General features: G+C 31.1%; 1 protein-coding gene across 2 annotated transcripts; it reads left to right on the top strand.

Moving 5' to 3' along the window:
- Positions 1 to 483: 483 nt before the first annotated feature.
- Positions 484 to 26,010, top strand: LOC143241111 (ras-related protein Rab-35-like). Of its 2 annotated transcripts, none has more exons than XM_076484674.1 (7): positions 484 to 626; positions 1,816 to 1,866; positions 12,893 to 13,016; positions 16,429 to 16,553; positions 17,299 to 17,423; positions 21,297 to 21,441; positions 22,546 to 26,010. In XM_076484674.1, the coding sequence occupies exons 1-6, from the start codon at positions 575 to 577 to the stop codon at positions 21,423 to 21,425; spliced, it is 606 nt and encodes a 201-aa protein (XP_076340789.1). In that variant the 5' UTR covers positions 484 to 574; the 3' UTR covers positions 21,426 to 21,441; positions 22,546 to 26,010. The 2 variants fall into 2 exon arrangements, with proteins under 2 accessions (XP_076340789.1, XP_076340791.1); XM_076484676.1 differs by lacking the exon at positions 22,546 to 26,010 and adding an exon at positions 19,261 to 19,321 and having other exon boundaries at positions 21,297 to 21,427.
- Positions 26,011 to 26,368: the final 358 nt, after the last annotated feature.

The following is a 26,368-nucleotide window of genomic DNA, read 5'->3' as shown; positions in this document are numbered from 1 at the left end:
ATATTAACATTTATTACTATTTAGTTTTACTTAGATTTAAGAAATGTACCTGTCATTTTCTAAGTGTTTTATTTTTGGTATCTTAATTTTTACCTGACTCTTATATTAATAGGTTTGGTTAGAAAGTAGAATGAGTCATCTCAACTTATCTGATTCCTATATTGATTTTGAATAATATTGTTAGTTGCTTTTCGGATAAACGTAGACGATACCTATGCGAATTTGAGTTTCTTTTAGTTCACAATATAGGCAATGTTTTCATAGACGCAGCAATTGCCAAAATTCTTTCAGTCTAATTCTCACATTGTACAGAAAATTAAACCACAGGAACTGAAACTTTGTGATTTGTAGGTGAATTTTAAATTAAGAATAATTTTATAAATATTAAATGTTTTAAAAATGTAACACATCTTGATGAAATATTTTAAAAATAAATATGATTTATTTATGATTTATATAAAGCGGAAATGCGTCACTGGAATGCGTAAGCAATGAACCGAAGCGCTGGTCGTTCTGAGTCATACAAACACCTCTGTATACCGTCAAACTCAAAGTGTTTAATTAACTGACAACGATGGCTAGAGAGTATGATCATTTGTTTAAACTTCTTATTATTGGTGACAGTGGTGAGTTTTTTATACTTTAAGAAAAGTTTGTGTTTAGTAGGATTCGATAAATTTGGGTAGCTTTTATAGAAATAGTTACGAATAGAAATTTAAGATTTTTTACTTAACATTTGCTAAGCCTAACGATGTTTTAGGCGTATAGCGTTTCAGGTTATATATTGGAGTACATCCGTACTTTGCCGGTGGAAGTTAAAGTGCCACCTTTAATTGTTTTTGTTTTGACTAAACTTGATTTTTAAATATTTAACAATATTCTCATTTATTGTTTTAACATTTTGCAAGAAGAACTTTAAATGCAAATACGTCAAGGCTTCTTTTATTTAATATTGTAAAGAAATATGTTTTTAAAATTTTGTCAAGTTTTTATTGGTGTACATATAAAAAATAAAACTTGTTTAAATTTTTATTCAGATATTTGACCAGGTTTACATGATATCATCAGGTGGGATACGACATTTAAGGTAACAGAATTTAACAAGAAGAATTGCTTGATAATCTATAACAGTAGTAATCAGCAAGCGTATAACTAACCAATTGCAAACAAAGTAAATCATCAATGAACTGTGGAAGTTAGGTATAATAGATAAAACTTTGAGATGAGTGTATAAGTATTGAAATTATCTATTTAAAGTTAAACTAATTTATTCTCAGTTCTTGTGTGTTTTAAATTAAATTCTGTTTTCCTCAGTTTTTGTACCCCACCTGATGATGCCAGGTAAACCTAGTGAAATACTGTGAATAAAATAGTGTTACTATGTACAATAAAAATGTGTGTGAAAGCTTTATTTAATTTTTGTAAATCATGAAATGTATTGATTGAATTTATAATTTGAAGTTTATCATAAATGCTGTTTACACTTTTTTCAAATAATATATTAACTTAGTTAAAAGCTGATGTAAATTTGTTCATTAATTTGTGCAGTTAAGCTTTAAGACCACTCTGAAGACTTGATAAAAATTTTTTCTGTTAGTTTGTATTGTGTATATATTTATATAGCGGTGTGTGTATCATTGCCAGTCTATATTTCATTTAGCATATTGAGATGTACTAAATTGTAGTTGATAGATAAGTTCAATATTGAAATTGTTTTAATTGTTCATTTGGTTTGAAAGGTTGTGATTATAAATGGTAAAATAAGTTTTTTTGTAAAGTTGAAACATTGTCATTGAATTTTGTCTTGATTTACAGGAGTTGGAAAAAGTAGCTTGTTACTTAGGTTTGCTGATAACACATTTTCTGGTAAGTTTAGTATTGGAATGCTTTTTAATTTATGTCCAGTGAAAAGTTTCTCTATTCCCTGCTGTATTATTTAGGCATATTTTTATTGGTACAAAGGTTCAATACCACTTTGTCACAGTTACTGTCTAACAGTTGATGGGATATGAAATTCAAATTGTTTTGAACTTATAGTTTCTCAAAATTTTTATTAGCATTTCATTGTATATCTGTATTCTGAAGGGGAACCATAATATTTATATATTATACTTGTGTATAAAATTAATAATTGTAATCTCAAAATTTTTTTCTACTTTGTTTATCAAAAAAATATTAACTAGTCGTGTCGTCTTAGTTAGAACATTTTAGGAAAATTTTGGAGAATGTTTAAACTATAATATATGTATATATGTAATGTATCTCACTTTGTGTTTGGACTGATGTCAAATTATCTTGTTCTCAGTTTTAAAAACTTGCACATATTTTGTTTAATAATGGGGTCAAAGCCATGTCATTACATTTGTTGACTTGCATTCAAAATTTTATTGAATTACTATTTTATAAATTAATGTCAATAAGTTTGGAATCAAATTGTAGGCTATAATTGAAACTTTGATATCATATATGAGTTAATTTCTTAATTTAAAATTAAATATTAAAAGAACACGCCTAATTATAGATGTTAGTGGGTTATGGTATATTGAATGCTGTACTGCTTAAAATTAGATGTCAAAATACTAAGTCTATATTATCATACAAATTACAAACTCAAATTACTAATATAAACAAGCTAAAATATAAAATAAGAATCTCATACCTTTTTACTTTGCTAAGTTAAGGCTTGTGTAGTGGTTTAAACACAGTGGCACCATTCAGCTCTTTCCATTTTTGAAAACGGTCCCTTATATATACTTGCTTCAATATATGGTGTGAATAACCAATTGACAACTTAGAATGCCCACTAATGGTTTTTTCAGCCATTTTAATCTGTGAAAAGGCTACCACATTCTTTTGAGCCAAGACTTCAAGAAGGTAGGTTGTGTCTTTAGTCTGCTCGAAGTTTCATATTTTTTAAAATCTGAATGCATCTTCATTATTAAGCTTAGTAAGTTATAGTGGAATTCTGTGGTATCGGTATAGTTACTTATGTATTTTTGGTTATTCAACTTTTTAAGATATGTATGTATGCATGTACACTGCTGGAAAAAATCATAAGAAAACATGCATTTTGCATTGTTAGGCTCAACCACTTGTTTGAGTAGAGCTTTGAAAGATGAAAATAAGAAAAGGGAAAATAAAAAATTTTTTGGCATTTAATAGGAAAAATGTGAACTCTGTGAAATTAGCCTCGCTGGTCAAAGGTTTAAGACCATACTAAAACGAAGCCATAAACAGGGTAGGAAATGCCCAATAAGAGGCCATCATTGCAAATAACTGTAAAAATTTGCTTTGGCATGGTTGATATAAGCATTTGCAGAAGGTTGACTGGAATGCTATTCCAAGTGGTGAAGATGGCTTTACGAAGATTTTGGCCAGCAGTGTATATTTGTGTTAAAAATAAAAACAAAAAAACCTCTAAGTGAAAACTTTTAAAGAGGCTAAGCAACCTATGTCTAGCAGCAACCAATTTCAAAGATTGTAGTGAGAAAAGATAATTGTTTGCTTTACTTCTTGGTTTATTGTTCTGTATATTATCTAAAATAAGTTTAATAATTAATTTTAAATAGTAGTAATCTGTATAAACATATAAAATGCATAATAATTGAATTGACTGTATTACAAAATATTAGCTCACTAAAACACAGCCGAGAGAGGAAAGACTGAATGTCAATTTTATGTTATTGGATATTTAACATGAGTGCACATGCACCACTTCACAGCAAATTACGTAATGTTAGCTAGGCATGACTGGAAGGTCAATGTAACAAAAAAAAACAACAAGCTAAATATATAGCATTATGAAACTAAACTAAACATTTGTATTTTTTCTTATAATATGTAGTCATTCTAGCATTAAAAAAGCATAATTTATATTTATTTCCTTATTTGTTATGATGGTCATGAGATTGGTTGAGTGATAGATGCCATACAGTTAAGAGTATAGAATATAAAGTTACTGAAACAAATGTTTGAAATGTACTTAGGAGGTTTTAGAGATTACACAAAGAATATTTAGGATTTTTGGGAGAAAGAATAGTTTTCTTAACCATAACATGAAATTTGCACCCAGACTAATAATGAAACAGATTCTACTTGTGTGAACAAATCTTTAGTAAAAATATTTCATTAAAAACTGATTTTTTTGTGTACAAAATGTCTCTAATAGTTATTAAAAGTATACCTTATTTTGTAAAGATACACATACTATATGAAAAGTTGTAATGTAAATACTTAATGTGTGCAAATGTGTAGATGAACTAGTATATTATAGTGAGCCCAATTTAAAAGGGTTCATATAAAAAAGTTCTTTTGAAAATCCAAGGTTTATGTACAGATCCCCAAGCTGCTTTCTACATACCAATATTAACTCAAAAAATGTTAAAGTAGGGATAGTGCCTTTCAAGTATGTCATTGTGCTACACTACTAGTATAGATCTTAGAATGTATCAGTTTTATTAATTTAAGTCAATCCTCTAATCATAATAAAAACTGACTTATTTCTTCAAGTGTGGGATATTAAACAGTGTTTTACCTGTTGCATCTTCCATCTCTAAGTCCTGCTGTTGTAACAGGGATGGCCATTTCATATATCCAAGTTCATGGGATAACAAGTTGTACCATTATACTTTGCCTGTTGGAAAAGTACTTTTGTTTTTACATTATTTTTTAATACAGCTTTGTACCTATAACCATACAATTAGGCAAATATTTTGTAGCCAACTCAGAGAAAACAAACTATCACAACTCAATTTGCTTATTAGGCAAACACTTTCTTAACCAAACTGTAATAAAACTTAGTATATTAGATGTTCTTCAAGTTGCTCAAAGTCAAACATTGTAAAATTAGAATGTCATTAATTTTGTAAACTAAAATTTTTGAAAAGTAAAAATTTATCATACACTGTCTGAAAATTGTTAAGGAATGAATAAAAGTAGAAAGTCTAAATAGGTAACATAGTACTGATGTGTTAACAACACTTAAACTTACCAAACTAGCTGCTCTTATATTACCCCTTGATGTGGATTCCTGTATGTTGTGGTGGGGTCTCTTAGAAAAGGTTCTGTACTTTCAGTTTACCTCGTCTGAAATGTGAACATCCACCTGTGTGTTTGCCATGCATGGTGACCCGTGAAGGAAAGAGAGAATCCTGGTGGTTGAGGGGTCCAACTCCAACACACCATTTTGGCCTTGAATTCCTGTAGACGGGCAGTCTTGGGGTTGCACCCCTAAGATTAATCGGCTAGTCCATTTGGGCCAGGATCAACTAAGTGCCAGTGTAGGACGTCCTCAACGGTGTAGTGGACATTATGTCTGATACTGTTGTTTGGGTATAGTGCTCACAAAACCCTGGCGTCACTGCAGTGACCTTGGATGGCACTGCAGTGCGTTCCCTCGTAGGGCTTCATGGTGAGTGGGGTCAGTGGGCACTGAAATATTCTTTTTTATTATGGATACCCCACAAATAAAAGTAAACAAGCATGACAGCATAGAGAAACATCTGACTACTGGCAAACAACTAAGCATTTTGGCTCTCCTAAATTGGTAAAAAAAAAAAGTTTTAGCCTGGGGACATTTCAGTGGAAACATTTTCATCACAACATTCCAAACTCTTCTTGAAATCAAAGGCCATTGGGGATATACCCTTTGAGGTTACTCCTCATTCTACTGTGAATTCTTTTAGAGGAGTTATAGATGAGAGTGATTTAAAGACCATTCCTGAGTCATAGATCCTTGCAGGTTTCACCATACAAGTAAAAATTCAGCCGTGGGCTGAATTTTTACGTGTAAAGATGAGATTATGGAGCCAACAAATGTTCTAATATTAACATTTACAACACCATGTTCTCCTACCACAATCAAGGCAGGATATCTGAATTGTAAGGTATGGTCTTATATTCTTAAGCCTGTTAGATGTTTTCATTGTCAATGATTGGTCATTCAAAAACAACTTGCCGTGGTTCCTTGATATGTGCTTGTTGTGTTGGTAAAGACCATGATGCTTTTGAATGCCAACTAGAACCACATTGTATTAACTGTAATGGTACCCATCCTTCCCATTTTACTTCTTGCCATAAATGGGCAAGAAGAGAAAAGTACAATGTCTAAAGACAGTTCACAGTATTACTTACCCAGAGGCTCAGAAATTACTATTCCAAATTTCAATTCAGACTTATGCTGCTGTAATTTGTTCCACTATTACAGTAGGAGTCCAGACAAACGTTTCCATGCATTTTACAGAATTCTTAATAGTGCATCTTAATTTAGTACCCTCCAAAATCAACTAAGGTAACAAATCTGTACCTACTTGATTTCTATCCCAACCACATCTTCCAGTTATTGCTCAACTTCAACTTGTTCAGGGCTAGGTTTTTCCATTTGGTCTTCCTCTCTTGACACCCTAAAAATTAAACCATTTGTTCAACCCTCAATCACTGGAACATATGCCTACAAATACCCACTTGCCTACTCAGTCCAGAGCAGGATCAATAGAGGGTGACAGACCCACATTCAGTGAAGAAAAAATGCAGTTGCAAGCAGAAGGTCTCCTTGCCATATTCTCCTCTAAAATAAAAAGAAATGGCCATGCTAATCCAATGGAAATGTCAAGGTTTTCAATCAAATGTGAATGACATCAAGGATTTGATTGATTTTTATCATCCCAAATGTCTTTCTTTGCAGGAAACATTTTTAAAATCTTCTAATATAGTCACAATTTGACAGTACTCCTTATACTAAAATGACAGGTCATGTGTAGGACAATGACATGGAGTAGCATTGCTGGTTGATCAGTATGTGCCCACCTGGTTCTTGTCATTGAATACACCCTTGGAGGCTGTAGCCATCTGTATCTCCTTGGGTTGTACCATCACTGTTTGTTCTCTCTACCTTACCCCTGGAAAAAATTATAATCCATTAGACCTTGATGCCCTCATTGAGCAACTGCCAACCCCCTTTTTAATTTTGGGGGATCTTAATGGATATAATCCCCTCTGGGGTGGTTCTAGTATTGATGTGAAGAGTTGTGCTATAGAGCATACACTCTTGAATCACAACCTCTCTCTCTTCAGTACTGGCTTTTACACTTATTTACATGCACCCAGTCAGTTATTTACTGCTGCAGATATTTCTATCTGCTCTCACTTCACTTTTCATTTGCTTTTCTTGGGAGGTTGACATCAATCCATGGGGTAGTGATCATTTATCTATCATATTAAGAGAAATTGGCTGTAGTCATTGCCACCTGACCCGTGTGCCTTGGTGGAAGTTGGACCAGACCAACTGCCCCTCTTTCACTGCTCTCTTGGAAATTGATCCTGCCATCTTATGTAAATCATTGATAGATGATTGTGTAGCAGCAATAACTGTATTGTCCAAGCAGCTGCTTAGTGCATCCCCAAAAATCTCGACCTCTTTCCCATGGCATCCCTGCCCTTGATAGAATTCTGCTTGTTATATAACACAAAAAGCTCAAAAATGTGCTTGGGATAAATTTTGTAGATTTCCCATGCTTTCAAACCACATTGCATTTCAGCAAGCCAGTGCACGTGCTCGGCAAGTTAGACATCAAAGCCAGAAGGAATCTTGGATTAAATATACCACCAGCATTTCTTTAACCTCCAGTTCAAAAGTTGTATGGGACAAGATCTGGAAGGTGAGTAGATGGTATACTTCTGTCCCCCTCTCTGTCTTAATATCTAATGGCCATGAAGTTGCTGATGTTCAGAGCATTGCCAGAACTCTTGGTGAATGTTTCTCTCATGTATCTAGCTATTCAAATTCATCCCCTTCCTTCTTAGCTATTAAAACACGAGTCGAACATCTGCCTCTTTTCTTTTTGACTGATTATCCCTATGACTACAATTGCCCTCTTATACTGGTAAAATTCCAACCTGAGCTTCATCAGTCCAGCAATACATCAGTTTGACCTGATGATATATATGTTAATAGATGCTATGCCACCTTTCTCCTGGCTATCTTTAACCAAATATGGCAGGAGAATGTCTTTCCTCATGCTTGGTGTCAAGTTATTGTACTCCCTATTCTTAAGCCTGGGAAGGATCCAAAGATTCCTTCAAATTACCATCCAATTGCTTTGACGAGTTGTCTCAGTAAGATCTTAGAAGGGATGATTAATGCTTGTCTTGTTTGGTTCCTTGAACCAAACAACCTTCTCTCACTCACTCCATGTGGGTTCTGAAGACAATACTCCATGATAGACCACTTAAATTGCCTTGAAATATCAAAGAAGCCTTTTTGAAGTGACATCTTGTTTCTAATTTTTTTTTTTTATTTAGAGAAAGCTTATGATACAACATGGAGACATGGTATCTTGAGACCACTTATATGGATTTTGTGGCAATTTGCCACTTTTTATTAAGCATTTTTAATGAATTGCCATGTGTGGGCTCAACACTTTCACATTTTTTTCCACAGAAACTTGGAGTCCTTCAGGGCTATGTCCTGAGTGTCACAATTTTCATTATAAAGATTAATGCCATCAGTGAACAGCTACCCCCTACAGTTGCAATTGATCTTTTCATTAATGACTTTCACATCTCACGTCAGTCATCAGACATGAGGTTTATTGAGAAATAGCTACAAACTGCAATAAATCATATACTTAAGTGGGCCACAGCAAATGGTTTTCAATTTTCTCTCCCCTGAAACTGTTTGCATACATTTTTGCTGCCAGCAGGATATTCATCCAGATCCAAAACTTTGTATTGATGATGATGTACATCCTGCTATCTCTGAGGCAAAGTTCTTAGGTCTTACATTTGACTGTAAATTAAACTTTATTTTACATACCAAGCAACTTTGTGTCAAATGTATAAGAGCACTGAACATTCTCCGTGCCCTCTCTTCCGCCTCTTGGGGGGCAGATTTGATACTCCATACTTAAAATTTGTTGTGTCTTTATCCGATCCAAACTTGACTATGGGTTTATGGTTCTGCCAGAACCTCAGCACTGAAAATGTTTGATCCTATCCACCATCAGGGGCTTCGGCTTTGCAATGGGGCCTTCCGTACTTCTCCAGTCCGAAGTTTGTATGTTGAGTCCCATGAACCTCTTCTGTATAATTGCTGTTTGCAACTGTCTCTTATGTATGCTTTCAAACTTTGCTTTTTACCACAGCATCCTACTAGGGGTTGTGTTTTCCATCCTCAGTGGGCTGCAATTTTTTATACTGCAAAATCTGCCATTATTCTTTTTAGCCTTCATACTCCGCATAATCAGAAAAATTGGATCTATCTTTGAATAATCTAGCAGTAGCAACAGATCAGCCTCTTCCACCATGGTTACTTACTATTCCCAATTGTGATCCATCTTTGAGTCATCTGAGGAAGGCAGATACTCTTGATTGGAAATATCACTCTTTTATTTGCTGAACATTTTTCAAACAATCCATCCATTCCCATATATACCGATAGTTTAAAATTAGGTGACTGTAGGCTTTGCCATGGTTTGTTACAGTTTGGTTGTAGCATACAGAATCCCCTCTACAGTTTGTGTTCACTGCTGAATTTCTCTTTCCCTGAATCATGTTGAAACTATGCAATATACGAATTATATGATCTATACTAATTCACTCAGCTATCTCTTGACCCTGACATCATTCCATGTTAGTTACCACCCTATTCTTATCAATATTCAAAACAAACTGGTCCATTTCTTTCCATCATTTATATCTGTCCAATTCTTTTAGATACCAAGTCATGTTGGTATTCATGGGAATGAGCTAGCTGACAGAGTGGGAAAGTCCATCTGCTCTGGCTCTATCACCACTGTCCCTGTTTCATACATAATCTATGGTTCAGTTATCAAAACCTGACTATACACCAGTTGGCAGTCAACTTGGAGTGTGGAACGAAATAATAAGCTTTTTCAACTCAAGCCATCTTTTGCTCTTTGGCCATCTTGTTTCTGTAAGGATCGAAGGGAGGAAGTTGTTTTGGCTAGGCTACGTATTGGTCAGTTTTCAACTCGCCACTTCCTTTTATCTGGTACTGATTCACCAGTGTGTGGTCTGTGTGGCACTCAGGTCACAGTCATACATATTTTATTATCATGCCATTGTTACAACCAAGAACAATGATGTCATTTTAAACATATTTTTAAGGTTGGTTTGCCTTTGATATTAGCCAATGTCATAGGTAATACTGGCTGTCTTACTCATATTTTTACATTTTTAAGAGCCATTGGTCTTTTAAATTTAATTTTAGGTTTTTATTGGACTATATACTGTTTTAGCATGATTTCTTTTACACATCTTAATTTTTATTTTGACCTGAATGCAGGATTGGAAAGGCCAACTTCAGGTGACTGACAGCAAGGTTGAACTTAATGCTTCAGTCTTCATGGCGGGTCTTAATTTTACATATTTTACTTATTTTTACCTTAATATCTATATATCATTATAGTGTACTACATCTTGTTTGGCACAGATAGCCTAGTGGCTTTGTGCCAATAAACATGAAATACTTACCTACCTATCTGCTCTAACATTATATTTGTACAATGATAGTAAGATGTGTGTCGACTCTTTAAAAGTTAGCTGTGTAACACTGTAAGTAAATTTTCAGTTCTTTTAATAGAAAAAAAGGGAAATTTTTACTATATTAATATAGTGTTTTGGGTGATTCAGTGTTTATCACATAGTCCTAAAATAACCTAAACAAGTCAAATGAGTTTAAATAATGTTAATGTATATTTTGTTTCTTAAAGTATTTAGTTATAAATCTTTGCAACCTAACCAAGAGTAAGCAGCAAGAAAACTGATAATATGATCAATTGATATGAATTTTGCTGTTGTGATAACATATTTAACATTCTCACTGAGTTAACAAAAGGGTAACTTACTCCTTTGGCTTTTGGATTTTTGTATACAGGTTTTTTTTTTAACTTAGTGGAATGTTTAGTAGAAATCTTTCATGTTGCATTACTTAAAAAATATTTACACTTGGTTATTTGAACTAGTTAGTGTTATATTTGCATTTTAGTAAGAAAGTGATTTTTTTTAGTTTTTTTCATATGTAATAAAGAATTTCCATGAATGAATTTCTAAATATACTGTAAATGTGAACCATAAAAACACTTCATTATATCAATTTTTGAAATAAATCCTCTACCTAAGTATCTTGCCAGATAACATATCAGTTACATGTACTGACTATGTAGTAAATAAATGTACAAGTAAACAGATAAGTATTGATAATGCACTGTCTAAATATATTCCAACATTTAAAGTTGTACAAGTGAAATAGGTGAAAGAACAAAGGCCAAGTTAATTTTTAAAGTAAATGACCTAAATTACTCAACTGAACAGTGACTTGTACCTTCTTGAAAGAAACTAACTCCCTCTAAAACAGAATATCACAATAATATTACATGTAAAAGTAAATGAAATGTAAATTAAATAAGGAAAAGCTATTTTTATTGTTTCACCATGTTTTATGCACAACAGTTAGTTTTTACAAGCATGTTTGGACTGAATTGTGTTTTCTTTATTTACTTTCATAATAAAAAATTATTATTGATCATTATTGATTTTGTTCATTTTCTTCTGATGAAAATTTTTTAGATAAAACATATTTAGTGCTGTACACATAAATATTTAATAAGTGTTTGGGAGTGTGGTTGTTTATGTTGGAAGACAGCAACAATTTTTTCTGCTGTTCATCTTACTATAAATATAGTCTATTATGCGTGTGTACAGGTGGATGTTTTTGTGTGTTTTAAGATCCATCAGCCAGAACTGGCTGCTCAATTACTGTAATTTGAGATATGGTATCTGGGAACTTCTGAAAGTGTACATGGAATATTTTGTTTGAAAATTGTTTTTGTGTAAGAAGGAGTGACAGTGCAAGCACCCTTAAAATAGGACACATTTGTATCTTTTGTATAGATTTTTGGCTTTGAAGTTAGACATAAAGTACTTAACCCTTAAAGGGCAGCCATAATCATTTGATGCTGTTACTTATAACATTCTGCTGTTTAAGGGTTAATCAATTAAATGAGTTACTTATCTTCCACAAAGCAGTGAGGTCATTAAAGATGTAATAACCAAGAAGAAAGGAGACATGTGACATTGTCCTGTAAACAGTTTTTACTTTCTTAATGAATACTTTTAGCTTGCTGTTTAATAAAAGCAAAATCCTAAAATCTATATTAAATTTGTTTGGGCATTTTGTGGCATGATGAGAGGTGCAAGTAGATTTGTTTACCATTTTGTTCTTTGGAAAATAATTTTCCAAAAATTACACACTGAGTTATAAGCTCAATCTTATTAACATGCTTGTATGAAGTTAAGCAATTTGCTAAACCTTGCAACTCACTAGATTACAGCTAGAGCTGGTATATTAGTGTAATATGATGATGTACATTAACTCTCAGGCTCATTAATCAATTACATTTAACTTATAAGTTACTCAAGTGGATCTTGGAATTTTGGAACAATAAAAAATAGTAATAATTGGAAACTAATGCTGATTAGTTGATTATTTTCATGAATTGTGACACTAATAGGTTCAGCTGATCATATATGATTTTGGAAGTTGTTTATCCTACAGTAAAGAAAAATGTTTTTATATTTTTCTCTATGAACTTTCAAGATTTTTCTGATAGTAGTTAACATGATAGTAAATCACTATAGGCCACATTTTTACTCTTCCAAATATAAAATCTTAAGGGCTATGTTTTCTCTGGTTTTACTATTTATGAAATGACTGTCTCTATGGGATGAGTGTGTGTTTATCTGTGCTTTACAAACCTAAGTGTTGGGGGTAGATATGATGCTGTATGTGCAAAGAAGTTCAAATGTACACCAGTATTTTTCAAGATACTTTTAACACTTTCTTGCTTTGTAATTATTTATCAATATTTGTTAGGAAACTACATCACAACCATTGGTGTGGATTTCAAGATTAGGACAATTGAAGTGGATGGAGAACGGGTTAAACTTCAGATCTGGGACACAGCTGGACAGGAACGTTTTCGAACAATTACGTCAACGTGAGTACTTAGTTTTGAAGTAGTTCCAAATTTTTAGTGAAATAAATATATAAAAAATGGTTATGTTTCGATGTAGTATAGAACTCTGTTCTTTAGTCAGAATTCAGAGATGGTTTTAAACATTCAAAGGGTTCATAAGGTTTTTAGTTTTGTTGACAGAAACTATTTAACAGCATTTGATCAGTAATTACAAGTTAAATGCAAATAATATTGAAAATCTTATCTGTTGATTTTTATAAAACTTGTTATTTGAATAAAAGTTGTATTAAAAATGCATACACATGTTTATAACACACCAGGAAATATTATTTATAGCTGTTCCTTCTGTATATCATAGCATACAGTTATGGAGAAGCACAGTGTGTAATGGTTGCATTTTTTAAGTGAAATATGTTGAATATTTAGTATACAAGATAAATGGAGACATGTTAGGGAATAAATATAAAACATAAAATTTTCACTAATACTAATAATGTTGTTATTGAAAGAGGTGCAGTGGTGTAACAATACACTTCCTCTCTCCCCATGGTGCTTCTTTTTTAAAAGATATTAACATTTCTGCTTGTTAGTTGTAAGATGAATGATTTTTGTAAGCTCAATGTGACTACTGAGTCGTGCTGTTAGGTAAAAAATGGGACCACTAATAACATTCTTTCTAGTAAATTTTTTTTTCATAGTTGAAGTTCTGTATTTATTAGATGATTTTTGTGTTTGTCACCTACATCTCTTAAATTTTTCAACACAGGTTTAGTCAATTTGACTAATGATGTGACCTCTTTGTACTTGTTTAATGTATAGGTTTAATTCTTCTGGCTTTCAATATAGTGTTTGTTTTCACAAAATTTGGCAGTCTTTTATTTAATATAAGTCTTTCACATACAAAAAATTGTATGTAAAGATTTGTGCATCAGTATATTGAGTACTTGTTGGTCCATGTGGAAAGTAATTTTCATTTTAACATTAAAAATACTTTTCCATCTTAGAAATCTCAAATTTTCTTTACGTAATCCATAAAGTCTTCTAAATACACTTCAAGTGTTTAATTTTTGGTAAAACTAAATTTTATTTGTTAGTTTCTCTACCCTAACTCAAAAAAGGATCAGTCAATTTGACCCACCTTGTAACTACCAAAAGTAAATCTAAATTACCCTTTTATTCTTTGTAAAATGGCTTCAACTTTTGACATAAAAGTACATTTTTTTTAACCTAAGTTACTTTAAACTCATAACAATATAGTTTATTTATAGTTAAATTTTATTGTTTTATTTTCTTTTGGATTGTTCTCTGAACCATGTCATTATAAGTTGTAAATTGCTCTGGGCACTTGCAATTTATGTTACACTATCAAATTACACATACTTCTTGCATGCTTTCTTCATGCCTTTTGAAACATTTTTACGATATTAAGATTATTTATTTTATCTAATCTAATATTTACTAACCTAAAAAGATCTATTTTTTATGTTTTAGTTACTTTTATAATAAATAAAAAGTAAATGTGAAAAACAATAAGTACTACCTCAGTCTTTTTTTCTTGCTGTTGATTGTCAAGGGCATTTAAGTCTACTTTTTTAATGGTAGTAATGCACCAAATAAATTTTATTTAATTAAATAGTGAATCAAAGAATATAGACTAATAATGTGCAAAACGTAGACAATTTCCCCTACCTCTGACATTTCTGGCTTTCTAATTATGTGAAAAGAGCTGTTACAAATTCATTCAAGCTAATCATTAAGTTTCTCACTGGAAAGTTACTTGTACTCTACATGGACTATTATCTGTACAAAACACAGCATTGTGCAGTATGTCATTTAATAGATGAAAGCCTTGACTTTCTATTGATTATATGCAATATATTGTTAAATGTAAGAGAACTATTAATGCATCCTGAAAGAATGGATATGACAGGTTGTTGTCGCAGGAAGAATCTGATTTTCTTTTTATAGCTCTCTAATGAAACAGCTGAAGGCTATAAAAAAATTATGGTTTGTCTGAGCAATAACAATTTTAAAGTGAGTAATTTACTTTTAATTTCATACTCTTTCAAAAAGTAGTTTAATAAAATTTTGGATGTAAGATATTAAAACTTTTTGTCATGTGGTAGAGGATAGCCAGGGCAAAAGAGTTAAATGATTGTTATGGGGTGTTTTTACAGTGCAAACTTATTGTATGTAGCTTTAGAAGTATTACACATAGCATTCATTAATTATGTGTACATAACAACCATTTTGTATTTTCATATAAAATATAAACATATTGTTATTGTTCTGTGGAATGTATTTTTAAACTAAATGTAAATATTTTACTTGTAGGGATTACATGTACATTACAAGCATTTTCAGTCAAAGGTAAATTAGTAGTTACAGTAAGACTATCAGTTAATTATATAAATTAGTACTATCATAGGTTGGAAACTTCACTTTGTATGTTTTGAATTTTAGAAGGTCAAAATCTGGTATTCATTGCAGCCCTAATGTATTATGAATAAGCATGTTCTGTGTGAAATGCTTCAGTTGTATTTAATGATTTGTCAAATATACGTACAAGTTAAGATTTGAGATACCACATGTGGTATCATACTATATATTTAATAAGTATGTACCTGTGCATTGTTTATTCACACACAATTATATACTGTAATGTATTAAGGTCGTATAAACATACTAATTTCATAGAGATTGAAGGGTTCAAAGTAGTTTTAATAAACTTTACACAACCTTTAAGCATTGTTACTGAGTTTACTGTTAGATGAACTGTATAGCGAAAAATATGTATTGCTGAGGGCATGTGATAAGGGTATTTTACTAATTTTCTGATTTCAAAACTAAAAAACATAGTACATGTAGTTGGATACTTTTATTTAAAAAATTAAAATAGTTATTTATTCACTAAAAATTTTAGTCATTATTCTGTCACCAAAAGTGGACAGAGGTTATATAACGTTTTCACCCCTGTATGTGTTTGTTAGAAAGATTTCTCAAAAAAGTCTTAATGGATTTGAATGAAAGTTGGTATACATTTGGGTTGTTATCCAACTTAAAGTGATGACAGTGTTGATGAAATGGAACTCACTCTGGAGGAGAGGGCCATATCACTCCATAGCTCTTTTTAAGTTTACCACACTGTTGTATGACTTGTATTAGTATTCATGGTGATCATATGCTTTATTAACAAATACTTTATAATAATTTATTGGATTGCTAAGTGTTTAGTATCAAAGGAGGATTGTGGACATGGACTCCTGTACTATATATTTGTATATCACATCACCTGACACTTTCATGAAAATGGAGTCAGAGGTACCATTGAATAATGTGATAAAATTAGCTCTGCCTTATTATAACTAGCATGTAATCACAGTTACCTAAAATTATCTTGTATAATGTCTAACATATGTAGTAATTGTTTTAGGTATTATCGAGGAACACATGGAGTTATTGTAGTGTATGATGTCACAAATGGAGAGTCCTTTGCAAATGTGAAGAGGTGGCTGCATGAGATTGATCAAAATTGTGATGTAGTTAACCGAATTCTAGGTAAGTCATCCTTTTGTCATCCTCATGATAGAATGTACATATTCATTCTTGCATTTTTTTAAATTACTTGTTCAAATATTACATTTCTTGTTTGTGTTAGAATGTTTACAGAATGGTATAATTAGAACAGTCTAATTCATTACTGATGTCTCTAGTTAATCTAAGTATCATTAACTGTTGTAATATTTGTGATATGTGAATTAAAAATGAGTACAGACAATTCCTCTTATTTATTAATATTGAATTAATTTTATGTAAAATAGTGAATTTTTTTACATATTTAAAAGCTTTTGAAATGTTACATTCTTTTCCTTATTTAGAATAATATTGAAGACCACTTTTAAGCAAGTTTTGTTTTAATTGTATATATGTTTTGGTAATTGTAATGGTAAATGGAATATTAGACTGTAAACCAGTGAGAACCAACTTGTATATCAGTATTTTATATTAGATGTACAATTTAATTTTATTGTGCTCAAGCATCACTAAGACTGAAGCCAGTAATATGTACATTATTCAGTTCTGGCTAATTTTATTAGTGAATAACATTTTAAGGTTTAAAAGAAAAACCTCAAGAAAAATGTGTGGGAATAGACTGCTTGGCTAATTTGAATTGGTAGCCTTGGATTGCAGTCTTAACTGAGTTAATGATATTTTACCATTGTGTTAGAACAAGATAGTGATTTCTGATACTGTTATCTTATTCATTATTTTGAAAATTTAATTTGTCAATTTTTGCTTATAGTCGGTAATAAAAATGATGACCCAGAAAGGAAGGTAGTGTTAACAGAAGATGCCCAACGGTTTGCTGACCAGATGGAAATCCAGCTGTTTGAAACTAGTGCTAAGGAGAATGTCAATGTTGAAGAAGTAAGGAATCTGAGTTCTGTGTGTATGCATTTGAGAAGGGATACATAATTTTCATGCTACAGTGTGTCTGAAAAGTCTGGAATTATGGGCACTTCAACATATTTCATGTAATGTATTCCACATGTCATCCTTGTTATTCAAAATAAGTTTAGATTAACAGCAGGATTAACTTGTTTTTCTCATGTTTTTATAAATCTGAAATTAAGAAATGCTGCAAGTGACCTATTATTCCAGAATTTCTGGACACCCTGTGTCACCAAATTAGTAATTCTTTGATGCAAAACTAACTTTAAGAGATTTCATTAATTTTGCATATTAGTACTTTCAGTGTTGTTAATTACATATTTACTTGTTTTCTTAAAACTTCAAAGTGTTGAAATGTAATATTAAGGGTGAAAAAAAAATTGGGGTAGGTAGGTAGGGTTTTATTATACATCATATTTGGCATGAATCAATTAATGATAGGTCAGTATGCATGCTTATATCTGTTTTAAAGCATATAAAGGTATATAAACTCCAAGAATGAACAAAATTGATACCTATGGTGAAAAAACTATTGAGATACAGGAACTGAGAAGTTGGTTGAAAGATATAATAAAATCTGATTCCATTTTCACTATCTTAGTATTGTTCTCAGTTTGCTAACCTGTGTCATGGTTAAATATGTGCAGGTTAAAGTTCATTAGAAGCACAATCCTGACAGAGTGGATGAACAGACATGCATCTTTCTTTCAGCCCTGCATATGTCGATGCTCTAGTTGAACCACAGTAAAAGAATGTATCTACATGCACCATACTACTAGTGTAGTAAGAGTTTTATGGGACTTTGCAGATGTTGTTTGGCCTTGCAGAAGCTTTTTCTTGAAGAGTATGACCTGGTGGTGTTAGAGGAGATGCATTCAACTAACAGTCTAGCATTCTAAGCAATTCACATCTTTGAGTCTGGAAAAGTTAGGTCCTTAACAATTGTGCATTGGACGATGGATTTGGCCTTTGAATGTGCAAGGCATGTTCTGTTCTTGAGTTTTGGATCTGGTCTTTTTGGCTTTGGAACCTGTTTTTTGTTGGCCACTTTCTACTGCAAATTAAGTCTTTGTTTGATTCTTGGCCATAAACTGTGCTGTGTCTTAAAGTTGACTTTGTCATTAGACAGAATAGGATCTTAGTGTCAGTTGAGATTCAAAGAGCTGTCTGCTATTTGTGGGCAGCATTCAGAATAATCCCATACTTGAAACTGAAAGCTATACTGGCACTCTTGATAGTATTTCTCCTTCCACTGGAGATAGACCTTCCTATTTTCAAGCTTTCTCCTATCAATTAATAGGATTGGCTGCAATATTTACAGTATTGTTTAGTATTTGTTTGGGCAACTTTTACATTATTAAGGATCCTGTGATGGCAAGTTCTTGGATCTACAAGCAATTTTGTGTTTTTGTGGTTTAGGAAAGTATTTAAAAAGCTGAGTCTATGGATACCATAGGTAATTTTAGGGTGTCATCCACTTGGACACTTGCTCTTTTAGTTGCTTATATTGGAAATTAATAAGCAGAATAGTAAAGTACGTAAGTTTTTAATTATCTAGGGCCTTAAGATAACTTTTGAATAACGTATAAAAGGTAAATCTCAGTTCTAACAGACTTTCAAGTCTGAAATGTAAGAAACATAAGTAGAAAGAAACATTTTTTATTTCCTTTAAGAGGTTTGTGGACCATGTTTTATATGATAGCTCTTGATGTGTTGTGTTTTCTGAAATGTAATTTAGCTAGTAAGGATAACTTGCATTTTTTCTCATAAATTCTGATGTACTTTTAGCTGTGTTTTCTTTTCTCTTCTACAGTATGTTTTTCCACCCCAAACTGACTTTGGTTTACTTTTACCCATTTTAGGGTAGTTTGGAAGTAAGTAGTTAGGTAATAGATCATGCAGTTTATTTTATTGGTTACCATACCTAGTTTACAGGAGTCTAATGTCTAACCATCAATGAGATGTGTATTATTGTAGGAAGTATAAGTTGTGCAAAAGTGAGGAGGAGTTGCCTATATTGTGTAGGACCTGCATTTTTTTTTTGTCTTATGTGAAGTTTCAGGCAAGTTAATTAGTGGTATTTCCTATTTAAACCAGTACCTCAGTCTTTTGTTTCATGTGGAATTTTTCTGGATTATAATTTAGTGTCTGTGAAAAAGTTAGAATAATTAGAAATGTTTTAATATTGCTTTCTGGGAAACATCTCTCAAAGTGTAATGTTTACAGTTTAAAAATACAGGCCAGTGGCAGACATATTTGCAAGTATAAGGATACCAAGATTCAAAAGTTCTGACTATAGGGAACTAAATTTTAATAAATGACTAAAATGCAATAATTAATATTTACACATCTAAATGATGTTTATTAAAGCCATAAGTGGCTTCCGTGTAAAACACTACTTGGTTTGACACCTTCTATATTGTCTTTAGGAGTCATATTAAATAAGGAAATGATATTGTGTAGGACATGTTTTGGTTAACTTATAATTTAGCAACTTAATTGTGTGACTAACACATGCTGAATAAGTATTTAAACTTTCTGTTTGACAAATAACAAATAAAAATTAATTTTTGGGCTCATTATCATATTATGGTGGAAAATATTTTTGGGTCATGTATGTTTTAGACAGTATATTTTATGATGGGTTTTTCAGTTGAAAAAACTCATTTTGATCACACTATTATATGTGGATACCTAAATTTACTAAGGCATAACTTCTAGCAGTGTCTTGTACATTTCAGTGTGTATTATAAAGTTTTTTTTAAATAGTTGTGGTACATGATATACTTCTAAAACTTGCCCATAATGTATTTTGAAGTGGTATATAAACTTTGAAAAAAAATCTCTGCTAACTAATATTAAATAAATGTAATCAATTTTGTATGTAAAAAATAATTATTATATTGACAAAAGTATTATTTTGCATTTTCCCACTTGTAGCTTAATGTTAAGGCTAAAGGCTTTATAACACTCAAAATTGAGTTTTGATACTGTGGGGATGGACATAGTCGAGATTGCCCATTTTGCAGTTTTATGCTAATAGAATTTTTTTGTATTTATTATTTAAATTAAGGTGGTTTAATCTATATAACATTTGATGTTAGAGTTAATGTCTTAAAAAGTAGGAATTTTACTTTTGTTGTTTATTGTATGATCCTTGTGATTTGTGTTCTTTAAAGTTAGATCTAAAAATGTTTATGGTGTGCTAAAATAGTTGACCATGTAAATGCACATTGTAGTATTTTCCACATGGTTCCTAGTAGTCCTTAAAAGTCTTAAATTGATCTTTAATTTTTTAAAGCTTTACAGAGTGTTAATTTTACAGGTATTGGGTTTTGAGGTCTTTAAAAGCCCTAGAATTTAACTTCTGTAGGTTTATTTCACATTACAAGTATACTTAACAGCATTACGATGCTTTGCATTCATTCTGTCTAAACCTACACAAAAATTGGAGCACTAAATCGAGTTTTCTGTGTTTATTCAGTAATTTGGAATATAGATATTTATTTTTTATAGATTTACTGTAAACAGTTGTATTAATCTTAAAGGGAAGCCACTGAGGTTAAGCTTAGCATTTACAATTTTTATCAGTAATTGTTTTGCTTGATATTTGACTTATAGAGTGATGTGGATGAACCAAGTGATGAATTGTACTGGTAATCTAGAATGAAGTGTAACTGGTTTAGTTTATTGCTATTTATTTCAAGTAGAGATAATTAGAATCTTCCTATGATTTATGATATTGCAGGGCTGCTTTCTTTTTACCCTGTTATTCCACCTTGATCTTCTATTTAGAAAATATGAATTGAAGATTACTTTGTTAATAACTAATGAATCTCATTATTTCAGATGTTTAGTGCCATAACAAAAATGGTATTAAAGACAAAAAAAGAGCAGAAAGAACGACAACAACAAACTCGAGATAGTACTGTTAAACTTCAACGAGGATCTCAGCGAGGGAAGAAGAAATGCTGTTAATAATAGTTTATTAGGGGTGTGTATAGATTTGTAAGAAATAAAAATGTATCTGTGGTATTTTTCTAAGATTGGTACAGTTGCCAGTTTTTTATTTTTTACAATGTGTTACATTATGACCTCTTAAGTAACTTTTATCAGATCAAAATACAAAGTTATTTAAAAAGATAAAGATTTACTAAAACAGTGCATGTGTAACATAAGAAATATAAGTGTTGCCAAAGAAAAACAATGACAGGTTGGTGTTCTGTGTTTGATTAGCTCTAATTGATTATTAGATATTTTTCTAAGACTGTGGAATTAGATAAATAATGAATGATAAATTAGCTTGTTGTAGAAACTTGTCAGTAACTTGGATAAGACTTAACATTCAGTGACTCTTCTTGTGACTAAAATAATGGAATTCTTTTAATAACTTATAAACTCTCACAATGAGTTGTACCTTTTTGCAGGTATTAACTCCCTTTTTCAATTGAAATTGTCTTAAGCATAAAATAATAAATGATCAAGTTCATTAAAATTCCTGTGAAACTTAATGAATTGGTAAAATATTTGTTTTTAATTTTTAACTTTATGTCAACATTAAGTAAATATGTTGTTAGTGCCTAAATAGTTTTATCCCTTCTTATCTGTGGTCACTGTAAACTTGTCTAAAGGGGCAGAGCCAATCAACAGGGAACTATGAACGTTATAAAGGAAAAGCTGTGTGTGTGTGTGTGTGAAAATTAACTCTCAGCATGACACTAGATTTTAAGAAATGCTATTTTTTCACTTGTGATACATGAAAAGCATAATTACTTGAAAAACAAATGGTGTTAAATATGATTAGTTAGATCCTGATGTGATTGCTTTAGTGGAAGAATAGATTTCTCATATTGTAGTACAAATAAAAAACGTTTCACATAATTTATTATGTTTGTGACATTTTAAAAGTTCTAACTAAACAAAAGGTATTATTTTAAGAAACAAAATATTGCCACAGATATCAAGCACAAGAAATTAAATTAAAAGCTACGATATAGCAGATTACTGGAAAATATATTGTTTTCAAATGGAAACTATATGTTCTTGTTAGATTACTGGGTTAAAAGCAAATAAATTCAGTATTTGAACATTTTTGCAGGATAAGAAGACTGGAATTGAAAGCATCATTGGGTGATTTCTAAGACTCCTTTAAGCTCGAGGAATATAAAAGGGTTCTAAGCTGAGTTCATGTCCAGGATTTTGAGTTTAATACTTACCTTAATATCACATAGGACTTGCAAGAAATCACAAACTTGTCACCCAGGAAAGCTTTAGCACCAACATTCTGGTTTTATTCCAATTGATGATTTTTGTTGGCATAATATGAAGACAGAGAAAACTATGTGCCATGTTTTGCTGGTAATTGGCTGTACAGCTAAGTTTTTTTTTCAGGACAGCTGAGTAATGAATCAAGATAACCATGATTGGATCATGTACAAGCTACTGATACAATAGAATCAAGACTGTCCAAGTCATTTCTTTGTTGTACATAACTCTAAATGCTTCTTACTTGAACAACTAGTGTTTGATACAATGTTTATAAAGTGTACAAACTTAAAGAGCACTTCAGTGACACGGCCATTTAACTAACTGAAGAATCATCAGCTATTTCTGCAGAACCTGAGATTCTGTGATGTTAAATGTGAGTGGCCAACTGTGAACAAGATAAGCATGGGATTAAAAATAATTCGGAACTCTGAATTTTATTCCAAGTCAAGCTGAGTTGTTCGTCTAATTCAGGAAATTTCATGAAAAGGACACATTGTCCAAGTGATTTATAAATAATGGATTAAAACAAATATATATCACAAGATCATTTCTTCTAAACTTTTAAAACCTAATTCACTTATGATTACATGTATTTTATTTCCATAATTTCATTATACAGTGTACCTTATTAGAATTTTTTGTGTGTGCATGCTTTTCTTTTACTAGGATTTACCTTATGATTATCTAGTTGTTGACACTTAAACTAAAAATAACCATTAATTATGTTGAGGAGAAAAGATTAATGATTTTAATAAATTTTCTTTGTTGTGTTCTTTAGTTAATTGTAAAAAAATGATTCACCAAATGCAAATGCTGTTTATGACATTTCTGGAATACACATTTGTATTACATATCAGTGCAAACAAAACATTTTTGGGGGGGTTGGTATATTTCTGTTAATAAAGTTTAACTGAAAATAAAATATTAAAATGCTCATTCCCACACACTTCCATCATTTCCTTGATTTTACTGTTTTTTTCATGGGCCAATGATGTTTTAATATTGATGTGTATATGCTATATATTGGTGATAGAAGCTGGATTTTCTTTCTATCATTTAGTTTAATTCTACAGAAAATATTTGTTTGATTCTAAGTAACTGTTTAAATGACTCACTGTTCTAATTAGTGCCTACTCTGTAGTTGTTTTTGTTTACCATACAGTAATATTTTTAAGAGTATTCTTTTGAGACAGAATGTTTATTATAGTCATTTAATTTTCATATTAATAGCAGAGGTATTGTTAGGAAATGTTCCTATACGTAAATATTTGCAGTGGGGTAAAGTATCAGTAATTTGTTTTGTTTTTGTTGGTAACGTGTTAGTGTTCAGTTTATTTTTTGGGATATTCATTCATTACGGGAAGATTGTGTTATATATTAGATAATGAATCCATACTTTACACCTTTTTTTTTTTGGTACTACCTCATACAAATCCTTGGAAAACCATATTGGTAGTGATGGCTTTAAACTGATCAAAGTATCTTTTCTGTAATTAGATCAGTAAGAGTTTCTTCTACCAAAAGGGTTTTCTATGAAGAGGAAAAATATGCTACAAGAAAGTAAAGGATTAGGTGATAAAGTTACTGAACTATGGGCAGTAATTATTTAAATAAAAATTATGGTATTATCAGCTGCCAATTGAAAAATGGTAATTAGGATGAGCAATATCGTATTATTAATAGTTGTAGAAAGGTTTATCAAACTGGAATGTCTGTTAGGTCCACTTGGGCTATAAACACTTTAATGAACCTTTGTTGTTGTACTGTGTTATGGTGTGATTTTGGTTTTTATAAAGCTTATAGTGAAAGTATGTATACAAAACATCTGTTGCCTAGTTTAACATTTACTAACTATATTATGTCTTGGTAGTAGTGTAGTACACCAACAAACTGTTTTGAGATACTCCTATAAATATGGAAACAGTTTTTATGATGAATAATGTACAGAGGTGTTTAAAAGTTTGAGTTGAATTCACTTGTGGCAGGTACTGTGATAGTGAACTTTTATGTTGGTGCATTTCAGGTTTTCCAATATTTTGAACCTTAGATTTGTCAGTTGGCTGTTAGTAAATTAACATTTTGGTATTAACCATGTAATGTTTTGGTACACCACACTGATAAAGTTTTATTGTGTTTTACTAAATGTATTAACATTATGTTGCAGTATTGTCTAAAATTCATATTGATTGTAACAGCTAACATAAAACTTGTAACTTAAATTTTGACAAATGAAATTGTGTGAATAATTAAAGCTGTATAAATTGGTAGAAATGAGACAATATGTGAATATACAAAGCATCAATAAATTAGAAACAAATGTATTTCAAGTTTGAAATATGTTAGTGTTTGATTGAAGCATATTGTTGAAAGCTAGGGAAAGGATGAATTAGGAATTGTCAATTTTTGTTCATACATTTGGAACATTTTAATAGGAACATTATTTTTATATATATATATATATATAAATAACTTTTAGTATCAACAGTGATATGTTTCATCACCTTGTAGTTAAAACTATATTTTACAGAAATAAGCATTATATCTTGATCTCTGACACACTAAACTTCCCAAGTATATATGTTAAAGACTGATTAATATTTTTCATTTGTTGCTCAGTCTATTCCCATGAAAGAATGGAATGTTCTTCAGTTTAAGAAGAGATAATGTTCTGTTTTTGTGCTTAGCTCTCCACTAAATTAAAATACCCTTTTTATTGTGCTTGATTAATATTATTTGTCTCCAGAATTTATTTGTTACAATTTTTTCCTCCCACAGTTTGTGTGAAAATGAAATGCTTGTTTTCAAGTACCGAAAAAAGTACAGTTTGAAAATAATATTGATCATGAATTTAGTGAATTGGTGAATCTGTTTTTTGTTTTATTTTTGAGTCTTTTGATGGAGTATACTGTTATGTTCAGTTTGGTTGTAAATTTGTAATCACATGATAAATTTCAAGTTTTTACATTTAACATTCTTAAATATAGCAAGTATAAAAGGCCCTTCTGATCTAATTGCTGATCATATTGTAATGTTGTGCAAAATAATTTTTTTCATGCATATAAATAAATATTTCTTTGCACGATGTAGGAATGCAGTGTACATGTGATTCTCAGACATGCAGCTGACCCTCATAAAAGGATTATAACCAAGTAAACAATTTGTTTGTTTTATGATAACTTCGAACTTGCAGTCTACTGTGTACACATGATTTAGTACATATTTTTTACATTTGATCATTATTTGATAAATAATTCAAAATTGCAAACAGTATATTAAAAAAAATTTCATTTGAAAAGTTTGCCTCAGGTTTATTAGACTATTATGAATACAGTGTAACCTGTAAGAAATTTCAATACATGATCACTGTACTTATGTGGAACACAAACCGATAAAGATATTGTAATAAATAGTGTAATATAAATATAGGAATTTTAAATGGATGGATGGGGATTGAAATATTACAGTTCCAAGGAATTTAACTTTGAGTGAGTAGTTCATCTTTTTAGTTGATTTTCTTGACTGGGAATAAATAAATCCGTATTTTTTTAAACATACCCAGTTAAAGTGAATATATTGCATGGGTTAAATAACATAACTCCTGGGGAAATTCAAGTTTACATGGGGAATTGTAATATTCTTAATAGCTTTCCCTT

This window comes from Tachypleus tridentatus, chromosome 13, assembly GCF_004210375.1.
Source record: "Tachypleus tridentatus isolate NWPU-2018 chromosome 13, ASM421037v1, whole genome shotgun sequence".
NCBI lineage: Eukaryota > Metazoa > Arthropoda > Merostomata > Xiphosura > Limulidae > Tachypleus > Tachypleus tridentatus.
Note: the sequence above shows the minus strand (reverse complement) of the source record. Positions and strands in the feature narration are given on the sequence as shown.